The following is a 21,057-nucleotide window of genomic DNA, read 5'->3' as shown; positions in this document are numbered from 1 at the left end:
CTCATTTCCGCCGCTGCTGCTAGGCGCGCAGGCGCAGAAATATGGGTGCGACGGCGCGTGCGTTACGCGGCGGGTCTCCCGACCAACTTCCGGTTGCCTAGCTCGCGAGCTGGGCCTACCGGGGCGGAGACGCACCTTGGTGCGGCTGTGGCGGTTCCCGCACAGGTAGTTTAGTTCTTGGCCTGGCGCCGAGCCGCGCCCCACTCTGCGTCCGGCGGGAGGCTGGCCCCCAGGTTTCTGCGGTGCGAGCGCCGCGTCTGCGCATGGGTTTGGGAGTGCTGGCCGCTCGCGGCACAGGAGCGGGTAGGGGCACGTCGAACACTCAATATAATACTCAGCTTTAGTCTCAGGAGGCGGCGCGTCCTGTGACATTTAGTGACGATGGTCGCAGCCTTGTCGACGCGCATAGTGCGTTTGCCAGCGCGCTCGGAGCAGCCTGGCCGCTGGGAGGCTGGCCGGAGGGCCTGGGCTGGGGCCGTGGCCGGTGGGGGAGCCGCGGGCGGACTGACCGGCCTTCTGGGCTGCGAGAGCCAGTGGGGTGTGTAGCAGCCCTGAGGTATGGCTGGACAGCGGGTGCGCGTCGCCCTGAGGACGCACCGGCGAGCCGCAGTTACTAGTAGGTTTTTAAAGGAAAGAAGAGACTGTTCTTAAGTTGTTTACTGAGAGTTTACGTTAAAACAGCAAATTGTTGATTGGTTGTACATTGTTCTAAAGATGGCAAGTGAGGCTGCTAGTCCACAACGAAACACTGCAAACAGTTGCCCCAGGCACCGTGGCCCAGCTCCTGTCTCTGGGTCTTCTTCTTTTTCTTTCTTTCTTTTTTTTTATTTGAGACAGAGTTTCACTATGTCGCCCTCGATAGAGCGCTGTGGCGTCACAGCTCACAGCAACCTCAAACTTTTGGGCTCAAGTGATTGTCTTGCCTTAGCCTCCCAAGTAACTGGGACCACAGGCGCCTGCCACAATTCCCGACAATTTTTTGTTGCAGTTGTCATCGTTGTTTTAGCTGGCCCCAGGCCAGATTCGAACCTGCCACCCTCAGTGTATGTGGCTGGCGCAGTAACCACTGTGCTACAGGTGCTGAGCCAGAGTCTGACAAATTTTGCACACCTCACTGGGCTCAGACTGCTCTGAGCTGTTTTTTTTCTCTAGCCTGAAAAGTGAAAACAAGTCCTCTTAGACCACGGAGAAGGGTTCATCATGCCCAATCACTGGGGGTAAAAAGGCGATTTTCCTTATAGAATAATGAGGAAAAGACCAATAGACACGTCTTTTGTTTGTTTTTGAGACAGTCTTGCTCTGTCTCATGGGCCAGAGTGCAGTGGTGTCATCACAACTCACAGCAACCTCAGACTCTGGGCTCAAGCATTCCTCCTGCCTCAGCCTCCCCAGTGCTACCAGACAACAGGTGCCTGCCACAAGGCCTGGTGAATTTTTCTATTTTTAGTAGAGATGAGTCTAATTCTTGCTCAAACCAGTAGTTTGAGGCTGGTCTTAAACTACTGACTTCAAGTAAACCTCCCACCTTAGCTCTCCATGGTGCTAGGATTGTAGGCATGAGCCCCTGTACCCAGCCAACATGCATTTTTATTTTATTTTTTTGGCTACTAACGTTTTTTTTTTTTTAGACAGAGCCTCAAGCTGTTGCCCTGGGTAGAGTGCTATGGCATCTTAGCTCACAGCAACCTCCAATTCCTGGGCTCCAGGGAGTCTCTGCCTCCGCCTCCCAAGTAGCTGGGACTACAGGCGCCTGCCACAATGCCCCGCTATTTTTTGGTTGCAGCCGTCATTGTTGTTTGGCGGCCCGGGCTGGATTCGAACCTGCCAGCTCAGGTGTATGTGGCTGGCGCCTTAGCTGCTTGAGCCACAGGCGCCAAGCCCACTACTGTGTTTTTAAGGAAAAATAAATGAGTCACTATTATTTAAAGACTGAAAGATTAAATAAAAACCCAGTTTTCCAGCTTCTGTAGATAAACAAGATCAGGCAATATTGGACCCAGAATCCTGTGTGTTTTAGGTCACCTACGGCTGCCCCCTTCAGTGAGACACAGCCATTTGCCTACAAACCTGGCTTATTTATGTTACCTGCCCGGTTGCTGTAGGCATGTGAGGTTGCAGCCCCTTGTATGGAATATTTGTTTTCAAGCTCAAAAGTGGACTCTAAGGGTCAAATGAGCATTTTACTCCTCCCATGATTTTAAGCTACAAAAAATATCCTTTCAGACAGGCTAATATCTGTTATCTTTATCATTGCAAGATAACAGGCTCGACTCATCAGAACATTTGTTCTTTTTTATGGAATGAAGTGTTGCATGATTTTAGAATCACAGTAAAGCCAAGCAAGATCTTCAAACTGAAAGAAAAAATAGTAACATTACTTTAGTTTATACAGTGAATCTATTGCTTTCAACACCATTTTTGTGATGGTTCATATCAGTGCAAAGAAAGTGCAATATAATTAACCCCCCTTTTTCTGGATGAGAAAACATGCTCAACAATGTTATTACTTGGATAGGGCCAACCAGTGATACAGTGAGAATTCAATGCAAGTCATATGGCTTTTTCATCCTGTGCATTTGCCAGGTAGACTAGAATACAAGGATTGGGAGTTCAGGGAAGAGTCCAGGCTAGAGACGAGTATTTGGGCACCCTTCGTGTATAGTTCTAGGAGCTGAAGAGGACCAACACAGCATAGTTAGACATGAAGAAAACCAAGAAAGAATTATGGCATAGAGCCAAGGCAAGGGGGCAAAAGATGGTTAAAAGGAGTAGGGCACCGGCCCCATATGCCAGAGGTGGAGGGTTCAAAACCCAGCCCCGGCCAAAAAAAAAAAAAGTGTCTAATGTCACTTAAAAGTCAAGTAGGAGGGCGGCGCCTGTGGCTCAGCGGGTGGGGCGCCCGCCCCATTTGCCGAGGATGGCGGGTTCGAACCTAGCCCCGGCCAAACTGCAGCAAAAAAAAAAGCCGGGCGTCGTGGCTGGCGCCTGTAGTCCCAGCTACTTGGGAGGCTGAGTCAAGAGAATCGCCTAGGCCCAAGGATTTGGAAGTTGCTGTGAGCTGTGTGACACCACGGCACTCTACTGAGGGCGATCAGGTGAGACTCTGTCTCTACAAAAAAAAAAAAAAGTCAAGTAGGAAAGAAAAAGAAAGGTGTATAGTGGATTTAGCAACAGTGAATCATTGGTGACCTCACTAAAAATATGTTCATTGGGCCGGGTGTAGTGGGTTGTACTTTGAGCCTGTAATCCTAGCACTCTGGGAGGCCAAGGTGAGTGGATTGCCTGAGCTCAGGTCGTTCCAGACCAGCCTGATCTAGAGCAAGACTCTTGTCTCTAAAAAAAATAGCCGAGCATTGTTGCGGGCACCTGTAGTCCCAGCTAGACTGGAGGCTGAGGCAAGATAGTCACTGGAACCAAGAGTTTGAGGTTGCTGTGAGCTATGACACTAGGGCACTCTACACGGAGGGCAACAAAATGAAACTGTCTCAAAAAAAAAAAAACAAAAACTGTTCATTGGAGTGATGGGGTGGAAACTACACTTTACCATACATGGAAGAAAGAAAAGAGGATGAGGTCGAGGTGGTGAGAGAAGGTAACTCAGGGAAGTTTGGCCATGGAAAAAAGAGTGTGGGAGTGGGATGGACAATGCTGTGTTGAAATATGTTAAGATGGAGATTCTCAAGCAGCCTAAAACTGTTGGAAGGGAGGTAATAGAGAGGGAAGGTTTGCAGTATAAGCAGGGAAGCAAAAACTAGCAGAACTGCCAGGAGAGATTTTTTTAAAAAATCACAATTACAGGTGGAGAAGATTCCTTACTCAGTAAATGATAGGACAAGTACCCAGAAAATCACTAAGGAGTTAGTAGACTGGAATAACATTGTCAACCAGCTTGACCTAACAAACATTTGTAGAGCAGTCCCCACACAGCGGAATACACAATTTTTTTAAGTGCGTGAAGAAAATTTGCTAAGCTAGATCATATTTTTGGGCTATGAAACAAGTATGTTCTCTAACTAGAATGAAGTTAAATTAGAAATCAATAACAGATCTGAAAAAGTCTTTTTTTTTTTGAGACAGAGCCTCAAGCCGTCACCCTGGGTAGAGTGCCACAGCATCACAGCTCACAGCAACCTCCAACTGCTGGGCTCAAGCAATTCTCCTGCCTCTGCCTCCCAAATAGCTGGGATTACAGGCACCTGCCACAACGCCCAGCTATTTTTTTGGTTGCAGCCATCATTGTTGTTTGGCGGGCCCAGCCTGGATTCAAACCTGCCAGCTCAGGTGTATGTGGCTGGTGCTCTAGCCGCTTGAGCCATAGGCACCAAGGCTGGAAAAGTCTTTGAACATTTGGAAACTAACTCCTAAATAATCCTTCAGTCAAAGAGGAAATCAAAAGAGAAATTAGACCAACATGAGCAAGAGCCAGACCCAGTCTACTAAAAATAGAACAATTAGGCTCGGGGCCTATAGCTCAAGCGGCTAAGGCACCAGCCACATACACAGAGCTGGCAGGTTTGAATACAGCCTGGGCCTGCCAAACAACAACAACAACTACAACCAAAAAATAGCCGGGTGTTGTGGTGGGCGCCTGCAGTCTCAGCTACTTGGGAGGCTGAGGCAAGAGAATCGCTTACACCCAAGAATTTCAGGTTGCTATGAGCTGTGATGCCATGGCACTCTACCCAGGGTGACAGCTTGAGGCTCTGTCTCAAAAAAGAAAAAAAGAAAAGAAAAAGAAAAATTAGGTGTGGTGGCTCATGCCTGTAATCCTAGCACTTTGGGAGGCCAGGGTGGGTGGATTGTTTGAGCTCAGGAGTTCGAGACCAACCTGAGCAAAAGTGAGACCCCGATCTCTACTAAAAATGGAAAAATGGAGGTAAAAGGATCACTTGAGCCCAAGAGTTAGAGGTTACTGTGAGCTGCAACTCTTGGGCATAAGCAATTTTCTTGCCTCAGCCTCCCAAGTAGCTGGGACTACAGGTGCCCGCCACAACACCTGCTGTTTGTTATTGTTGTCGTTGTTTAGCAGGCTCTGGCCAGGTTCGAATCCACCAGCCCCCATGCATGTGGCCAGTGCCCTAATCACTGAGGTACTGGTGCCGAGCCTAGAATGTAAGTCTTAAATAAATTACGTAGTATTCATCTTAAGAAACCAGAAAAATAAGAGCAAATGAAGCCCAAAGTAAGTATAAAGGAGGAGGTAATAGATATCAATGGAATTCAATGAAATATAAAACAGAAACCAGAGAAAATTGATGAAACCAGGTGCTAATCCCTTGAGAGCAGCAAAATTGAAAAATCTCTGGCCAGATTGAACAAGAAAAAGACGCAGATTACCAATGTCAGGAGTGAGATAACGTCGCTGCGGAAAGGGTAACAGAATATTATGAACTTTGTGCCAATAAATTTGTCAGCTTAGACTAAATGAGCAAATGCATTGAAAGCATTATACTTAAGTTCACTTAAAAAAAATAGACAACCTAAATAGCTTTCCATCTATTAAGTACTGAATCTGTAGTTGAAACTCTTCCTTCAAAGAAGACTCCAGACTTAGCTTCACTGGGAATTCCACCAAACAATTCTGTGCAAACTCTTACAGAAAATTTGAAGAAGGGACGGGCAAGTGGTTCATAACCTGTAATCCCAGCACTTTGGGAGGCCAAGGCAGGAGGATCACTTTAGGTCAGGAGTTAGAGACTAGCTAGAGCAAGAGAGAGACCCCATATTTACTAAAAATATAAAAAATTAGCCTGGCTTTGTGGCAGGCACCTGTAGTCCCAGCTACTGGGGAGACTGAGGAAGGAGGATTGCTGGAGCCCAGGAGTCTTGAGGTTGCTATAATGAGGCCACAGCACTCATCTGTACCCAGCTGTACCCTTTTTTGTCTTGGAAAACAAAATGGAAGGAACAGTTATTTCCCAAATCATTGTTCCTAACAGTGTTATTCTAATAGCAGAACTCAAGAACCTTATAAGAAACTATAGACTAATACCTTTCATGAACATAGATACTAAAATTCTTTTAAAACATTCTAGAGCAAATTGAATCCAACACAACATAAAAAATAATGCAACATGGGTAAAATTGGGGTTCTTCCCAGGAATGTAAAGTTGGCTTAGCATTTGAAAACTGATCAGTGTTGTTCACCCTATTAAAAGAGTGAAAGAGAAAAAAATTGATTATCTCAATAGATAGAGAAAAAGGAGTAAACAAAACCCAACATCCCTTCCTGATTAAAAAACTGTCTGGGCTTGGCGCCCATAGCACAGTGGCTACGGTGCCAGCCACATACATTGAGGCCAGCTGGTTCGAAACCGGCCCAGGACAGCTGAACAACAATGACAACTGCAACAAAAAATAGCCGGGCACTGTGGTTGGTGCCTGTGGTCCCAGCTACTTGGGAGGCTGAGGCAATAGAATCACTTGAGCCCAAGAGTTCCAGGTTGCTGTGAGCTGTAATGCCACAGCACTCTACTTAGGGTGACATAATGAGACTCTGTCTTGAAGGAAAAAAAAAATTGTCTGGGCATGGCAGCTCATACTTGTGATCCTAGCACTTTAGGAGGATTACTTGAGACCAGCCTGAGCAACAGTGAGACCCTGTCTCTACCAAAACCAAAAAGTCTTAACCTGGGCTTGGTGGTGGCACCTACCTACTCTGGAGGTCCAGGCAGAAGGACCACTTGAGCCATCAGATTTACAGATGAGAAGTGAGTATATGAAAGACCCCAAATTAGTAGGGAAATGCAAACTGAAACCACAGTAAGTCTGGGCATGGTGGCTCATGCCTAGAATCCCAGCAATTTGAGAGGAGGCTCATTTGAGGCCAGATATTCAAGACCAGTCTATGAAATATAAAAATGTTAGCCAGGGGCAGTGCCTGTGGCTCAGTGAGTAGTGCGCCGGCCCCAAATACCGAGGTTATCAAACCTGGTATACCAGGTATCAAACCTGGCCCTGGCCAAACTGCAACAAAAAATAGTTGGGCGTTGTGTCGGGCGCCTGTAGTCCCAGCTACTTGGGAGGCTGAAGCAAGAGAATCACCTAAGCCCAAGAGCTAGAGGTTGCTGTGAACTGTGATGCTACAGCACTCTACCAAGGGTGACAAAATGAGACTGTCTCTTAAAAAAAAAAAAGTGGTCCTTCTCCCTGGACCTCCGTTAGCCAGGCTTGGTGGGGCACACCTATAGTGCCAGCTATCAAGAGGCAGTGTCAGGAGGATCGCTTGAGCCCAGGAGTTCAAGGCTACAGTGAGCTGTGGACACCACTGCACTCCAGCCTGGGACACAGAACCAGACCCTGTCTAAAAACAACCAAAATACCACAATGAGATACTACTACACACTATTAGAAAACCTAAAATAAAAAAAGTAAATTCATTATTTTTTAAAGCCCTGCTGCAGATTCCCAGAGCAGATGCTGAGCGGCGCAGCATTCGTGCCTTGTGGTGGGAGCCCAGTGTGTCACAGCTCCCTTGGCAAGTGGTTTGGCAGTTTCCTGTGAAGTCAAACAATTACCATACGACCCAGCAGGCCTCTCCAAGGTATTTACCCAAGAGAAATAAAAACATGTTTGTACAAATACCTATATGCAGATACTTTCAGTGGCTTTGTTTATAACTGCCCCAAATTGGAAACAACATGGGTATTTTTCACCTAGTGAATGAACAAACTGGGATACATCAGTGTAGTGGGATTACTGTGCAGCAATAAAAAAAAATGTTAGTGATAATCTCAGCAACATGAATGCATTATGAATGAATCTAGACTCAAAAAACTTCAAAGGATGTGATGTTCTAGAAAAGGCAAAATTACCATGATAGAAAACAGGTCAGTGCTTGCCAAAGTTTGGGGTGGGGGAAGCTTGAACACAAAGTAACTGTTTGGTTTCTCAGTAGTGGTTCTGATTACCTGACTGTGTGTACTTGTCGAAAACAGTTGCACAGGCTGGGTGAGGTAGCTCATGCCTATGATCCTAGCACTCTGGGAGCGTGAGGCAGGTGGATTGCTTGAGCTGGAGTGAGACCCTGTCTCTGCTAAAAATAGAAAAACTGAGGCAAGAGGATCTCTTGAGCCCCGAAGTCTGAGGGTACTATGAGCTATGACACCAGGGCACTCTACTCAGGGCGACAGCTTGAGACTTTGTCTCAAACAACAACAACAACAACAACAAACAAACAGCTGTACACTAAAAGAGATTTTTCACTGTATGTAAACTTTAAACAGTGATTATTAGATGAGAAAAAAAGATTCAGCTAAAGCCTCATTCCCACCTGATCCCCCACCCTTCCCTGTCCAGATCACTGTAATGTGTCCTGAGCTGGGTGAATATTATTTGTTTTTGTATTTTTACTATTTACCTTTATATAATCAAGAAGATAACTGCTTTATGTCCTTTAATTATTTATATAAATGGTATAATACTATTATGTTTTCTGCAACTTGAGTTTTTTCCCTCTGTGGCTTTTAGTTTTATACTTGTAGACCTATTTTAAGTTTCTGACAGTTTATGTAATGGCTTAGTAATTAGTCTCTTATAAAGGAGTTACAGTGTGTTCAGCTTTTATTGTTAAAACAAACCTGGGTTCCCTGCGAACTCTAGACAGTCCCCATGCCCTTAGCATGCATCTGAGACTGTGTCTGGACAAGAACTTGGTGCCTGCAGGTTGTGCATACTGCAATTTTATTAAATGTTACTTAATTGCCTCTCCAACTAACGTGGCATTCATTTACATTCCTAAGTTTCCCTTTTCACCATATCCTTATCAGCTCTTTAGACTGACTTTCAGCCATTCCGACTCATCATTTTCATTTGCATTTTTCTGATTGCTGGTGAAGTTGAATATTTTACATAGTTCTTCACAATTTGCTCTTCCTACCTGGAAATTGCCAGTAAGCCTCCACTGTCCTTTTTTTGCAGTGGGGTTTCCTTGTCTGATCCTGGAGGCTAACGTGTGGCGTCTGTGTGAGCAGCCTTGAGGCTGAGCTTTCCTGAAGGTGTGTCCTCCCCAGAAGGGCTGAGAGGCCATGTGTCCTTTCTGCCCCCGCCCCCCAATTCATATCTCAGGCAGTCTCTCCAGGTGCTTTTCCTGCAATTCAGGAAACGTGACCAAAGCACAGGGCATCTTCCCTCCAGAACACACCCTATCCCGCTTTGCTTCTCTTGGGTGGCACCAGTGCCTCATTGGTCCCCCTCCTCCACCACCCCTGTTCCCAAATGGGCAGATCTGTGTGAACCCACCCCAAAATCCCTACTCCCGAGGAAGCTGAGAGGCTGAAGAAAGAGGCTGACAGACCCTACTTCTCAGAAAGAAACATCTGATAGGGACCCAGGAAGGATGGGCACGATTCTCAGAGAGGGATCATGGCTGCAAGTAAGTCAGCCTGAGGCAGGGGCAGTAGGTAAAGCAGAAACCTAGAGGGCTCCCGGACAGGGGGTCAGTCAGGGGTCACACCCCTGCACCTCCCTATCCCCTTCTCCTGCACCGTGAAGCCTGGCTGCAAGATGGCATCAGCCAGCCAGAGGCTGTGCCACAGATCAGTAGGAGGCCTCAGTGTCACCGTCCAGTGTAGTCTGCAGGGCCTGGCTGGTGCTCTGGCCACCTGCCACATCCCAGTCTGCCCCCAGGAGATTGCAGGGGTTGCCTCTGTGCAACGCATCCTCTGCCTGGCATCAACCTCATCTTCTCAGACTCGTCTCTGATGTTCCAAATGCCCCAAGCTCTGTGTTCAGGGGGCTGTTGCTGTGGCCCTGGCATTTGCTGGGTGCACACCCAGCCCAGGCTCCTGCAGTCAAATGCAAGAGGACAGGGGTGAGGGCATTGCCCTGTTGCTGGCCATTCAAGTGCAGCCTTGAATTCCCCAGAGTTCCTGGCTCCAGTGCAGCCCCTGCAGGAAGCAGCCCCTCATGTGCACAGAGCCTGAGGCCCCACAGGGCATCTTATCTCCTCCATCCTTAGGCCTGTTGTGTGCCAGGGCCTCCGGCCCCTTCCTGGGGACAAGGCATGCAAAGCACCTGCCACGTGTCAGACACAGTGTGCCTTGACTCATTCTTCCCATTTCATGAAAGGAAACTATGACCCTGTCTCTTGCCCAGATCTGTGCTCAGCAGTGGCAGGCCAGGGTTGGGGTCTGATGCTCACCTCCTGAGCTGGAGGCTGGCAATTGAAGGGACCTCCTGGTAGAAGACAGAGTGACATAAGCCTTCCCCACTTCAGCCACAGCCAAACCCCTGTTGAAAAGTACCCACACCCTTCTCCAGGCTGAGGCCCCCAGAGGGACCCCTAGGAGCACTCCACTGGTGTGCTTAGAGCTGTGCTTCCTTGCAGCTCCTGTGACCATCAGGCGGCAGCCCCAGCATGTCCCAGTCCCAGACTCCAGAGCAGGTGCTAGATACACAGGGGGACTATGCCCCAGGCAAGAGGAACGAGGATGCTGGAGAGGGGCCTCAGTGTTCCCATCGCATGCTTAACTTCAGTGACGCTCTGCTGTCCATCATCGCCACCGTCATGGTCTGTATGGGGCCCCTTAAGGCCCTGCCCCGCCCCCTCAGACTTGGCCCTGGCCCCTCAGTGTCCAGCTCAAGTAGCATCTCTTGTTCCTTCAGATTCTGCCTGTGACCCACACGGAGATCTCCCCAGAACAGGTAAAGAGAGCAGGCTGCATGTGTTATGTGGCTTCAGGGAGACTTGCCAGGTCTGCAGGCCCACAAGCCCACAGCTTCTGAGGCTCACAGTGGGGTGTGGTGTGAAGAGAAGGGGGTGGTTGATACACTTCCCCTCAGCTCAGTGGTGCCCACCCAACCCAAGAGTCCCTGCCTCTGTGGGAAGGGAGAGGACGTGGGGGCTCCCAAGGCTTTATCTCGGAGCTCGGCGCCAAAAGGCAGTGCCCTAAGAGGCAAAACTGAAGATCAGGTCAGAGAAGGCGTCTTGGGCCTCCCCTAAGAGCTGGTGTCTACAGAACAGTTGTTCTGCTGGGAGGGAAGCTCCCTTGGTGGGGTCTTTGCCTTTTGCCCCAGAGTGGCCCTCATAGCAGGTACTCCAAGTAAACAGAGGGCAGGCTGTCCAGCCTCAACGGAAACATTTCCACCCTGGTCTACTCACATGGTTTCATCTCAGGTGAGTGGAGAAAAGCTTTCTTTTTTTTTCTTTTGAGACAGAGTCTCACTATGTCGCCCTCAGTAGAGTGCTGTGGCATCATAGCTTACAGCAACCTCAAACTCTTGGGCTCAAGCCATTCTCTTGCCTCAGCCTCCTGAGTGGCCGGGACTACGCCTAGCTATTTCTTGGTCGCAGTTGTCATTGTTTAACAGGCCCAGGCCAGGCTTGAACCTGCCACCTTCAGTGTATGTGGCTGGCACCCTACTCACTGAGCTATGAGCACCAAACCGAGTGGAGAAAGGTTTTAAAAGCAGAGTTTGTGTTTGTAGCCAACTTTATTGGAATTTTTCTGAGTTAAAGAGCAACACATGGCTGGGTGTGGTGATGGGTACTTGTAGTCTCAGCTACTCAGGAAGCTGAGGCAGGAGGATTACATGAGCCCAAGAGTTCTAGGCTGCAGCAATTTATGACTGCACCACTGCACTCCAGCCTGGGCAATAGAGCAAGACCCTGCATCCAAAAAGAGTAATATAAACACAATGAGTAGTGTCTTAGAAGCTGAACTGCTTGAGAAGACGTTTGGTGTGAATGTCTGTTTGCCTTGCTTAGTGTACCTGCATGTGACTGGGATGTCCTCACATCAGCTGAGGTCTGGGCTACAATTCTAACTTGTGAATTGAGCTGGTGACTATGGGAAGTCTTGAGACCTGCTTAGAATGTGGCTTTTTTGCCTGTGAAAAGGTGATAGGATAATTTTCCTAGGATTTTGCTGAGAATTAAGTAGCAATGCAGTTGGGCCCAGGCTGGCTGTTAGGCTGGCATCCCTGGCACAGGTGCCACCCAGACCAGAAGCACCATCAGAGATGCTGCCCCCAGGGGGACTGAGCTGCTGCTCAGGAAAGCCATGTACCCACCAGAGGTGACCATGGAACCGGAGCCTTCTCCAGGAAGCCACAAGGTAGGGCCAGTCTAATGTATCAGGGTGCTTGCCTTGGCCACCATGGGCTCATGGATGTGAGATGGCCTGACCAGCAAGTCATGTGAAAAGAAAGGGCTTTGTTTGTGGTTAAAAACAGGAAAACCCGGTGAGGCCAAACCTCTTCATCTTTCTTTGCAGTTCAGGGTCATCTCTTGGAGATGTGTGTCCTGTTCATGCACCCTGACCAATTCACAGAGAGCTAGAGTGGATGGTTCCTTTAGCCCAGTGCAGAGAAGACACAGTTATGGGAAGAAGGGAAAGCCCAATATTCTTCCTGAAGAAGGCGCTGGACCAGTGCAACATTTCTGTGACCCAGGGGGAATTCACAGGGCTATTCTCACTCTGATCAAAAGAAAAAGACTAGGCCAGGCGCGGTATCTTACGCCTATAATCCTAGACTCTGGGTAGCTGAGGCGGGTGGATTGTTTGAGCTCAGGAGTTAGAGACCAGCCTGAGCAAGAGTGAAACCCTGTCTCTAATAGAAACAGAAAAACTACTGGGCATTGTGGTAGGCACTTGTAGTTTTAGCTACTGGGAGGCTGAGGCAGGAGGATTGCTTAAGCCCAGGAGTTTGAGGTTGCCGCAAGCTATGATACTACAGCCCTCTATCCAGGGTAACAGAATGAGACTATGTTTCAAAAAAGAAAAAGATGGGGCGGCGCCTGTGGCTCAGTGAGTAGGGCGCCAGCCCCATATGCCGAGGGTGGCGGGTTCAAACCCAGCCCTGGCCAAACTGCAACAAAAAATAGCCAGGCGTTGTGGCGGGCACCTGTAGTCCCAGCTGCTTGGGAGGCTGAGGCAAGAGAATTGTGTAAGCCCAAGAGTTAGAGGTTGCTGTGAGCCTTGTGACGCCACGGCACTCTACCCGAGAGCAGTATAGTGAGACTCTGCCTCTACAAAAGAAAAAAAGAAAAAGATGGGCGGCGCCTGTGGCTCAAAGGAGTAGGGCGCTGGCCCCATATGCTGGAAGTGGCGGGTTCAAACCCAGCCCTGGCCAAAAACTGCAAAAAAAAAAAAAAAAAAAAGACTAGTTAAACCTTGGAAACCCTAGTGATTAAAAAAACATGGTAGTGCCCAACAGAACCTGGACACTTCATGGCAGAGGCCAATTGCAAATGAAGGCTGAGGAAATGAGGAAGCAGAGAGTTACAGTTCTGAGAACTTACTGATAAAGCATAGCCCTTGCCTGATTTCACAGAGGGAGCTCCATGTGGAGCCCAGTCCCATCTGCAACTCTGTTTTGCCATGGGCCACAGTGCAGCAGCTTACCCAGGCAATGCCCATGTGACCCTGACATGTGGTGGAATTTAACGCCCACAGCCTTGGGGGGACCAAGCTCTGGACGGCACAGTCTGGTGTGTGGGGCCAGCAATTTTAGAAAAGCCTGGTATGTGGGACCAGTGAGTGGCTCGGCACCTGTAGTTCACCGACCTTTGGGGTGCTGGCCACATACACCAAAGATGGCGGGTTTGAGCCCAGCCAGGACCTGCTAAACAGCAATGACAACTATAACCAAAAACAGCCGGGCGTTGTGGCGAGCGCCTGTAGTCCTAGCTACTCGGGAGGCTGAGGCAAGAGAATCCCTTAATCCCAAGAGTTGGAGGTTGTGAGCTGTGACACTACAGCACTCTACTGAGGGCAACATAGTGAAACTCTGTCTCAAAAAAGAAAAAAGGGCTGGAGAATAGGTGATGTCACTGCCCTCTGTCCCTCCCTGTGAGGACGCTGGACATTGCCATGTTAGGCACTGGTTCTCACCAATCTTTCCCCTCATTTATATGCCTTTATGGTCCAGGGAGCCCATCCCCAGGGAATGTCCCCAAGAACTGACATTTCAGTGGTAAAATGGTCCACAGAAGACCCCAAACCACATGTCTTGGATGTGGGCAATGGATCTGTGCCCTGGAAAGAGGGCAGAGGCCCAGTTGGCATGACAGAGGTTGAAGAAAGACTAGAGAGTGCCCAGGCTCTTCTGGAGAGCTAGGCCCTGCCCAGACCCCATCAGGCCCCGCCAGGGCCATCCTGGGGCTCACCCTGCCCAGGACCAAGGCTGCGCCACACGATGACATCCCAGGGGATGACGACAATTCAGCTGCATACGTGGCTCTTGTAACAAGGATGCTCTTTTATTCTAGCGTTTTGACAAAAGTATAGAGACACTTCTAGCAACCAAGATCGCTGTCTATCTGATGACGTTTCTGATTGTGACTGCAGCCTGGGCAGCACACACAAGGTGAGGTGGGTCTTCTGGGGCAGGCCCATACCACAGGACCTGCATGGTATGGGTGCTGGGGGCTCGGCTGTTGTAGGGTGTCTAGAGGGTGGGGTTGGGAGATAAGGTCACCCTTCCCAGCCTCACGCTGGTTCACTTAGCACAGCAGTTTTCGCGACCCACAGGAACTGTATTAAAGGGTCGCAGCATTAGGAAGGTTGAGAATCACTGACGGAGCGGATACTGGGCCTGGGACAGTGAAGTAGACTCATTAAAGTTTGCTTATGGATGATGCTGCTGCCCACTAGAGCTGCCACCATACCAGGCACCCCCAAGGAGAAGGCTCTCAAGCCTCAGGCCCTGAGGTACTGGCCAGCGCCACTGTGTGGTGTGCAGGGCCCCTCCTTGGCACTTGCAGGCTGACCTGGGGAGGAAAAGCCCTAGGGGATGGGACAGTATGGCCAGCACACCCCCTTCCTGGAGGCTTTCTGCCCAGTGTGTCTTCCTTGGTGCTGAGCCCTTCAGGGGCTGAGAGCTACCGTAGTGTCCAACCCTCAGGCCCGCATAGCCACAGAGAAGGCCGTCCAGCTCCACAGGCCTGCCCTGGAGAGACCATGCTCACAGAGCAGCTGGGCACACCTCGGTCGCTACGGGTTGATTCTGGCTGTTTGTAGCAGTGAGTCTCAATTCAGGAGAAAACACCAATGATGGCTGGGGGTGGATAGGGTCCTCTCCAGGGAATCTGCTCTTCTTGCTTTGTGTTTTCCAAACTTTGTACACTAGGTAGTATTTTATGTTGTTAAAAATGATATCCCTTAATGTTTTAAGCAGAGAATACTGGGAAGAGTTTGTGTATGTTCAGTCGTATTAAAGCAACATTTTATTGATAACCTATCTTTTCCTGTTTTTTCTGAAATTGTTTAGATTGTTCCAACTTATTGGGAATATAGATGACACACTTGCCTTACTCAACCTGGTGAGTATTTTCCTGTGACTTGTTTAGAAATGATTTTGGTTTGTAACCTAACCCTCTGAGGAAGAGTGGCCACTTCTCTTGTGGTGGAGCCTGGACAAAAGCTCCTGAGGACCCCCCCACCCCACCCCAAGGTGCACCGCTACAGCTCTGCCAGGCAGACCAGGGGCCTTCTGAGGGGCTGAGCCTCCCCCATCTTACCCAGACCAGCGTACATGCCACTCTGCATTAGAGGACCTGGGAGGTACCCAAAGGGTGCCTTACAGCTGCCTGAGTGATCCACCCTCCCTGCAGGTGTGCATGATGACCATCACCCTCTTGCCCTACACGGTGAGCTGCACCCCAGGCATCCTTAAAGTTTCATGGCAACACTCAGATGCAGGTCCTGGGCCCAGAGTTGCAAAGGAAAGAAGGTTCTGGGGCTGTCTGGGGCACTTGGGCTGAGGGAGGGAAGAGGCAGAGCCCAACTGGTCCCCTGGCCTGTCCCTAGCATGTGGCCGACAGCTGGGCCTCTGCACACCTGGGGCCACTCAGGCTTTGGAAACATTCACATCTGGGTTTGGATGGAGGCCCGGGTCTGAGCACACAGGGGTTGGGGGTTCTGTATGGACGTGACGTTTCTGCCCCTGTGGCCGCTCTACTTCCAGGGCACGGCATGAGACGGGAGGCACCACCAGCCCTGGGACCCTGATAACCTTTGGGTGGTTTTCTTGGACACAGTTTTCCTTAATGGTGACCTTCCCCGACGTCCCTCTGGGCATCTTCCTGTTCTGCACGTGTGTGATCGCCATTGGAGCCGTGCAGGTGGGCTGCCCAGGACCCCTGCCCTGCAGTTGGGGTGCTGGGAGTACAGGTGCCCCACAGCCCCTGCTATGTGACTGCAGGTGGGAGGGTGGGCTCTGGGACCCCCACAGGCAACCCAGGATCCATGGGTTCCCTCTCCTTTCCATCCTCTGCGGGTACCCACCAGAGAGAGCCCTGCACTGCTCCCCACAGGCACTGATCGTGGTGTATGCGTTCCACTCTCCACACCTACTGAGCCCACAGATCCTGCAGTCTGCCCACAGAGCCCTGTGCTGGCGGCACATCCTGCTGGTCATCCTGCGTGGCCCCACACTGTGCTTTGCTGCAGCTATCTTCTCCCTCTTCTTCTTCCCTGTGGTGAGCGCCAGCATGGCCCCAGGGCCTGGGTGGGGCAGGACTGTGGTGGGCAGAGGTTCCACCAAGGGTCTTCTGTGTAGCATGCAGCACTAAGGAGGAACGGCCAGGTATCTAGGGCTGGGGAAGGGGGTACAGCCATCATTCCCTTGAGACCCCAAGCACCTGCCTGTGGAGGATGGAGAGTCGATACTCACCCAAGGGGGTGTCTGAGCTGTCCCCAGCGAAGCTCCACGTGAGGTTGACAGTCATGAGAACGGAGACACCAGAAGTCCAGGGCTGTGCTTGTTTTTCTTTCACTTGAGGATCCTGCGCAGAACTGGGTCAGAGCAGCCAACACCAGCCACCGTGTGGGTGGAGGTCAGACCTGGGCAGGCTCCATCTTGCCCAGCTGTTTTTGTCTCCCCTCGGCCCTATGCCCTTTGGGCTTTTGCTTCTGCTCATACCTGCCTTGCACCTAGGGGTACTTCCTGGGCCATGCCTGTTGCATGAAGTGTACCAGACGGTTGCTCAAAGCGTGGAGATGAGATTATAAACAAATCTGGGACTTGTTATTTGCGGTTCTCACCCATTTCCAGTGAACATGAAGTATTCATGATGATGGGGTGGGGGGGGGTGCAGACACTTCACTGTGGGCCAAGTCCACATGATGGTGAGGGTGGCAATGAGCAGAGGCCACGGAGCCACCTTCAGGGTGCTGGGAGGGGACAGGCACACAACCTGGCTTTGCCGAGGAGAAAGGCATGGAGAGATGCTGCATTGGGGTGGGGCAGCTGGAGCATAGCAGAGTGTGGTCCCTGGCAACTCTGCAGGGCCAAGTGGAGGACTGGAACACATGTCCTTCTGCCACCCTCAAAATGCTTCACTGGCCCTCTGCTTTCCTTTATTTTTAATTTGGTAAAATACATGTAACACCTACCACCATAACCACCTTAAAGTGAACAAGTCTATGCTGTGTGCAGACAGCCCCAACACACTGGTGCCCAGGGATAGTCATGCCCTCCTGCCTTCCCTTAGAGCCACTGTCTATCCCTGTGGACTTGCTTGCTCTGCACATCTTGTATAAACAATCAGCACCACGTGGCCTTCTTATCTCCCAGACCAGGTGTCAGAGTCTCATTCCTGCCCTACCTGGGCCGTGCCACATTTTATGGGTCCACTTCCTGCCCTTTGGCTGTTGTGAGTCATACTGCACCAACACTGGTGCACAGCCAGCCTTCACATCCGTTTCTAGTCCTTTGTGTACACCCAGAGGTGGAACTGCAGGAGCATAGGGGTCTCTGTGTTGAACTTTCTGAGGAACTGCCATGTTGTTCTCCCCAGTAGCAGTTGCCCCACTAGCAGTGGACAAGGGTTCCCATTTCTCCACCTCATCATAAGCACTTTTTTTTTTTTTTTGAGACAGTCTCAAGTTGTCGCCCATAGGTTGTCGCCCAAGGTTGGAGGTTGCTGTGGCTGGCATCACAGCTCACAGCAACCTCCAACTCTTGGGTTCAAGCAATCTTCTTGCCTCAGTTTTTCTATTTTTAGTAGAGATGGGGGTCTCGTTTTTTGTTTAGGCTGGTCTTGAACTTGTGAGCTCAAGCAATCCACCTGCCTCGGCCTCCCAGAGTGCTAAGATTACAGGCGTGAGCCACCGCACCCACCCTGTTTTGTCTTAATCACTGCCGTTCTGGGGGTGTGGGAGTATCTCACTTGGTTTTGATCTCATTTCCCTAGTGGCTGACAGTGTGGAGTATCTTCCTTGGATCTATGTATTTTCTTTCTGGCAATGTCAAAGTCCTTTGCCAATTTTTTCACTGTGTTACCTTGTTATTGTTGAGACACATGTGTTCTTTATACACTTTGAGACCGAACCCTTATCACATGAGCTGCTGAGATCCCTGCCCTTGGAGTGGACAGCTGCAGGGCAGCCTGCAACCCTGACCTGTGTGTGTCTCTGCAGTCCTACCTGCTGATGGCGATGATCATCTTCCTCCCTTATATCAGCAAGGCTGCTAGCTGGTGCAGAGAGAGGCTCGTGGGTAGGTGACTGTGCCTAGGCTGGCCTGAGACACCCAAGTGGAGGACTGGAACGTCCCACAGGTTGCCCGTCCTCCACATGGCCACTGTGCACAGAGGTGGGGGGTCACCACCAGCTCCCGGGGAGGTCAGGGGCGGGCAGGGCTGCACACAATGGCCCTAGCTCTGGCTCTGTGCACCATTGGTCCTGGCTGCCCCCCATTCCCCCTCAGAGCATCCCGCCAGTGTCCAGTGCTTTCAGGGAAGAGGGCAGCGATGGCTGTGCTGGCCCAGTGACCCTATGTGAGAGGGGCTCAGCCAGCTCCCCTTCCCTGCACATCCACAGGCCACGAGGAACCCCCAGCTCCCCCAGTGGAGTTCACTTTCGACCTCTATGAGTCACTGAGCAAGGAGCGGATGGAAGCCTTCAGTGACGGGGTCTATGCCATCGTTGCCACCCTCCTCATCCTGGATATCTGGTAAAGACCCCATGCTGGTGTCCACCAGCTGAGGTGTCTGCAAGTCCTGCATCTCTGGAGACTTCAGGGAGGCTCTTCCTCCCCTGGGTGCCCAGTGCCCACCCTTGAGGGCAGAGCTCCCAGAGAGCGGGTCTATGCAGTGGCCCCCAACCTAACAGCATAGGTGGGGGGTGGGAGGGTGGGAGTAGATGGTGCCAGCCCTGTTCCTGTCCCCTTGCTTTCCTAGCTCCCATCTTAGTTAACCACATTTTGTTTTTTCACATCTTTCATCCTCTTAAATAGTGACTTACCCCCTAGCTGTAACTAACAGTTCCAAGTCTGAGACTCCTAGCAGCTTTTTCTACTGTAATTTGTGCAGTTAAAACTGGAAGCAAATGTTCCTTGGTACCTCATCTAAAGCCTAGATTTAAAGAACATTGCAGAATAATCTCCCTTTGCTTCTGCCCTGGAGCCAGGGCCTTGCCCCCCTCATGGAAGGCCCTGAAAAGCAGAGGCTGTACTTTTCTGGGGCAGGGTTCTCCCCTTCACTTGGCAGTTCCTTTCCCACCTGCCTGCAGCCTTCACCTAACTTGCCCACCATCATGAAGGATGGACACCTGTATGGGGCGGCTGTGAGGACCACATCTTCCACACCCAGTGGATGAGACAAGACACTGACCCCAGGCTTTCTAGGGTGCACCGCTGGGGCAGCAGCCCTGATCAGGGTGGTTCATAGCACCTCCCGGCAGGAGAACCCAGAGGTGCTGGGGCCACACACTACTGACACTCTGTAGAAAGCCTGGCCCAGGAGTCACTCTCCTGGGACTCACCATGTGGTCCTAGGAACCCTGGAAGCAAACGCTTCCCAGGTCTTCAGGACACCTCCCCTCGCACAGGTGTCTGGCCCCCAGGGTGCTGCGCAGGGAGCTCAAAGGGGAGGGTACAGACACAGGAGGGTACAGGTCCCACAAGCTCTTCATGGGCTAATACCACGAAGCAGACTTGCAGGAGCCACACTGACCTCGGCCAGAGAAAGCCTGGGCCCAGGGCCACCTACCAGCCCTCAGGGACCCAAAGCTGGGCTGCTAGTTAGCACAAAATAGACAATGCTGCCAGGTACACTAGCACAGAGCTAGCTGCACCTTTCATCTGAAGTCACATGGGCCCTGGCTTGGGAGCCTGCCTGGGCCTCAGGGAGGCTGTGTAAATGCCATGTGTTCCTCATTCTCAGCGAGGACAATGTTCCAGATCCCAAGGACGTGAGGGAGAAGTTCCACGGCAGCCTCGTGGCGGCACTGGGCGTGTATGGGCCTCGCTTCCTGGCATACTTCGGCTCCTTTGCCACAGTGGGCCTGCTGTGGTCCACTCACCACTCACTCTTCCTGCACGTCCGCACAGCCACGCGGGCCATGGGGCTACTGAACACGCTCTCCCTGGCCTTCGTAGGTGGCCTCCCACTGGCCTACCAGCAGACCTCCACCTTCGCCCAGCAGCCCCATGATGAACTCGAGCGCGTGCGTCTCAGCTGTGCCATCATTTTCTTTGCCAGCATCTTCCAGTTCGCCATCTGGGCCACAGCCCTGCTGCACGAGATAAAGACACTGCAGCCTCTAGTGCGGTTTGGCGGCCGGGAGCACGCATTGCTGTTTGCCAAGCTGGCCCTGTACCCCTGCGCCAGCCTGCTGACCTTTGTAGCTACCTTCTTCCTGAGCAGGCTCAGCACCGCCATCTTCCACCTCATGCAAATTGCTGTGCCCCCCACCTTCCTGCTGCTGAGCCTGCTGCTGCGTCTGGGCCAGGCTGGCCTGCGGGGCCTGGTGCGGCCATTGCAACCTTGGCCGGGCACCACAGGTGAGGCGGACCCACAGTCCCAGCTCCTCCCTACCCCATGAAGGTGGCCAAAGAGCCCGCTCATCTCTCCACCTGGCACAACAGGAGAGGCAGCCCAGTCTGGCTGATGGCGGCTACAGATTGACAGGGCTGGGCTTCCTTTCTGTTGTGAAATAACCACATTGTTTCAGTGTTCTTGGTGTCTACTTTTTGCAGAGCAGAGTTGCATAGAAACATTTTCATGCCTTTACCCACCCACTTCCCAAAAGACACATTGCCAAGCCAGGTATCTGAAGGGCTGCCCCTCCCCTCCCCCAAAATTGGTCAGGTATGCAGACACGGGAGACA

At 51.1% G+C, this 21,057-nt stretch overlaps 1 protein-coding gene across 17 annotated transcripts; it reads left to right on the top strand.

Annotated features, from left to right (window-relative positions):
* The first annotated feature begins 47 nt into the window (after nucleotides 1-47).
* TMEM175 (transmembrane protein 175) lies at nucleotides 48-20,904 on the top strand. Of its 17 annotated transcripts, none has more exons than XM_053577885.1 (13): nucleotides 147-303; nucleotides 7,393-7,543; nucleotides 8,920-8,996; nucleotides 10,328-10,510; nucleotides 10,606-10,644; nucleotides 14,213-14,310; nucleotides 15,214-15,265; nucleotides 15,557-15,675; nucleotides 15,910-16,066; nucleotides 16,259-16,423; nucleotides 18,366-18,444; nucleotides 18,768-18,900; nucleotides 20,111-20,904. In XM_053577885.1, exons 4-13 carry the CDS (start codon nucleotides 10,358-10,360, stop codon nucleotides 20,769-20,771), a joined length of 1,656 nt encoding a protein of 551 aa, XP_053433860.1. In that variant the 5' UTR covers nucleotides 147-303; nucleotides 7,393-7,543; nucleotides 8,920-8,996; nucleotides 10,328-10,357; the 3' UTR covers nucleotides 20,772-20,904. The 17 variants fall into 17 exon arrangements, with proteins under 17 accessions (XP_053433851.1, XP_053433853.1, XP_053433849.1 ...); XM_053577889.1 differs by having other exon boundaries at nucleotides 148-303; nucleotides 15,557-15,592; nucleotides 15,983-16,066; XM_053577888.1 differs by having other exon boundaries at nucleotides 148-303; nucleotides 15,557-15,667; nucleotides 15,983-16,066.
* The last annotated feature ends 153 nt before the right edge of the window (nucleotides 20,905-21,057 follow it).

The sequence above is a fragment of the Nycticebus coucang genome, chromosome 23, assembly GCF_027406575.1.
Source record: "Nycticebus coucang isolate mNycCou1 chromosome 23, mNycCou1.pri, whole genome shotgun sequence".
NCBI classification, from domain to species: Eukaryota; Metazoa; Chordata; class Mammalia; order Primates; family Lorisidae; genus Nycticebus; species Nycticebus coucang.
The sequence above is the reverse complement of the archived record's forward strand: the minus strand, read 5'-3'. Positions and strand labels throughout refer to the sequence as shown.

Bases quoted from the DNA above. Each gene is read 5' to 3' on its own strand.
- TMEM175 (XM_053577876.1), top strand. From the start codon at position 10,358: ATGTCCCAGTCCCAGACTCCAGAGCAGGTGCTAGATACACAGGGGGAC. The intron at 18,445-18,767 runs GTAGGTGACTGT...GCACATCCACAG, and splicing joins GTGCAGAGAGAGGCTCGTGG to GCCACGAGGAACCCCCAGCT. The intron at 18,901-20,110 runs GTAAAGACCCCA...CCTCATTCTCAG, and splicing joins CTCCTCATCCTGGATATCTG to CGAGGACAATGTTCCAGATC.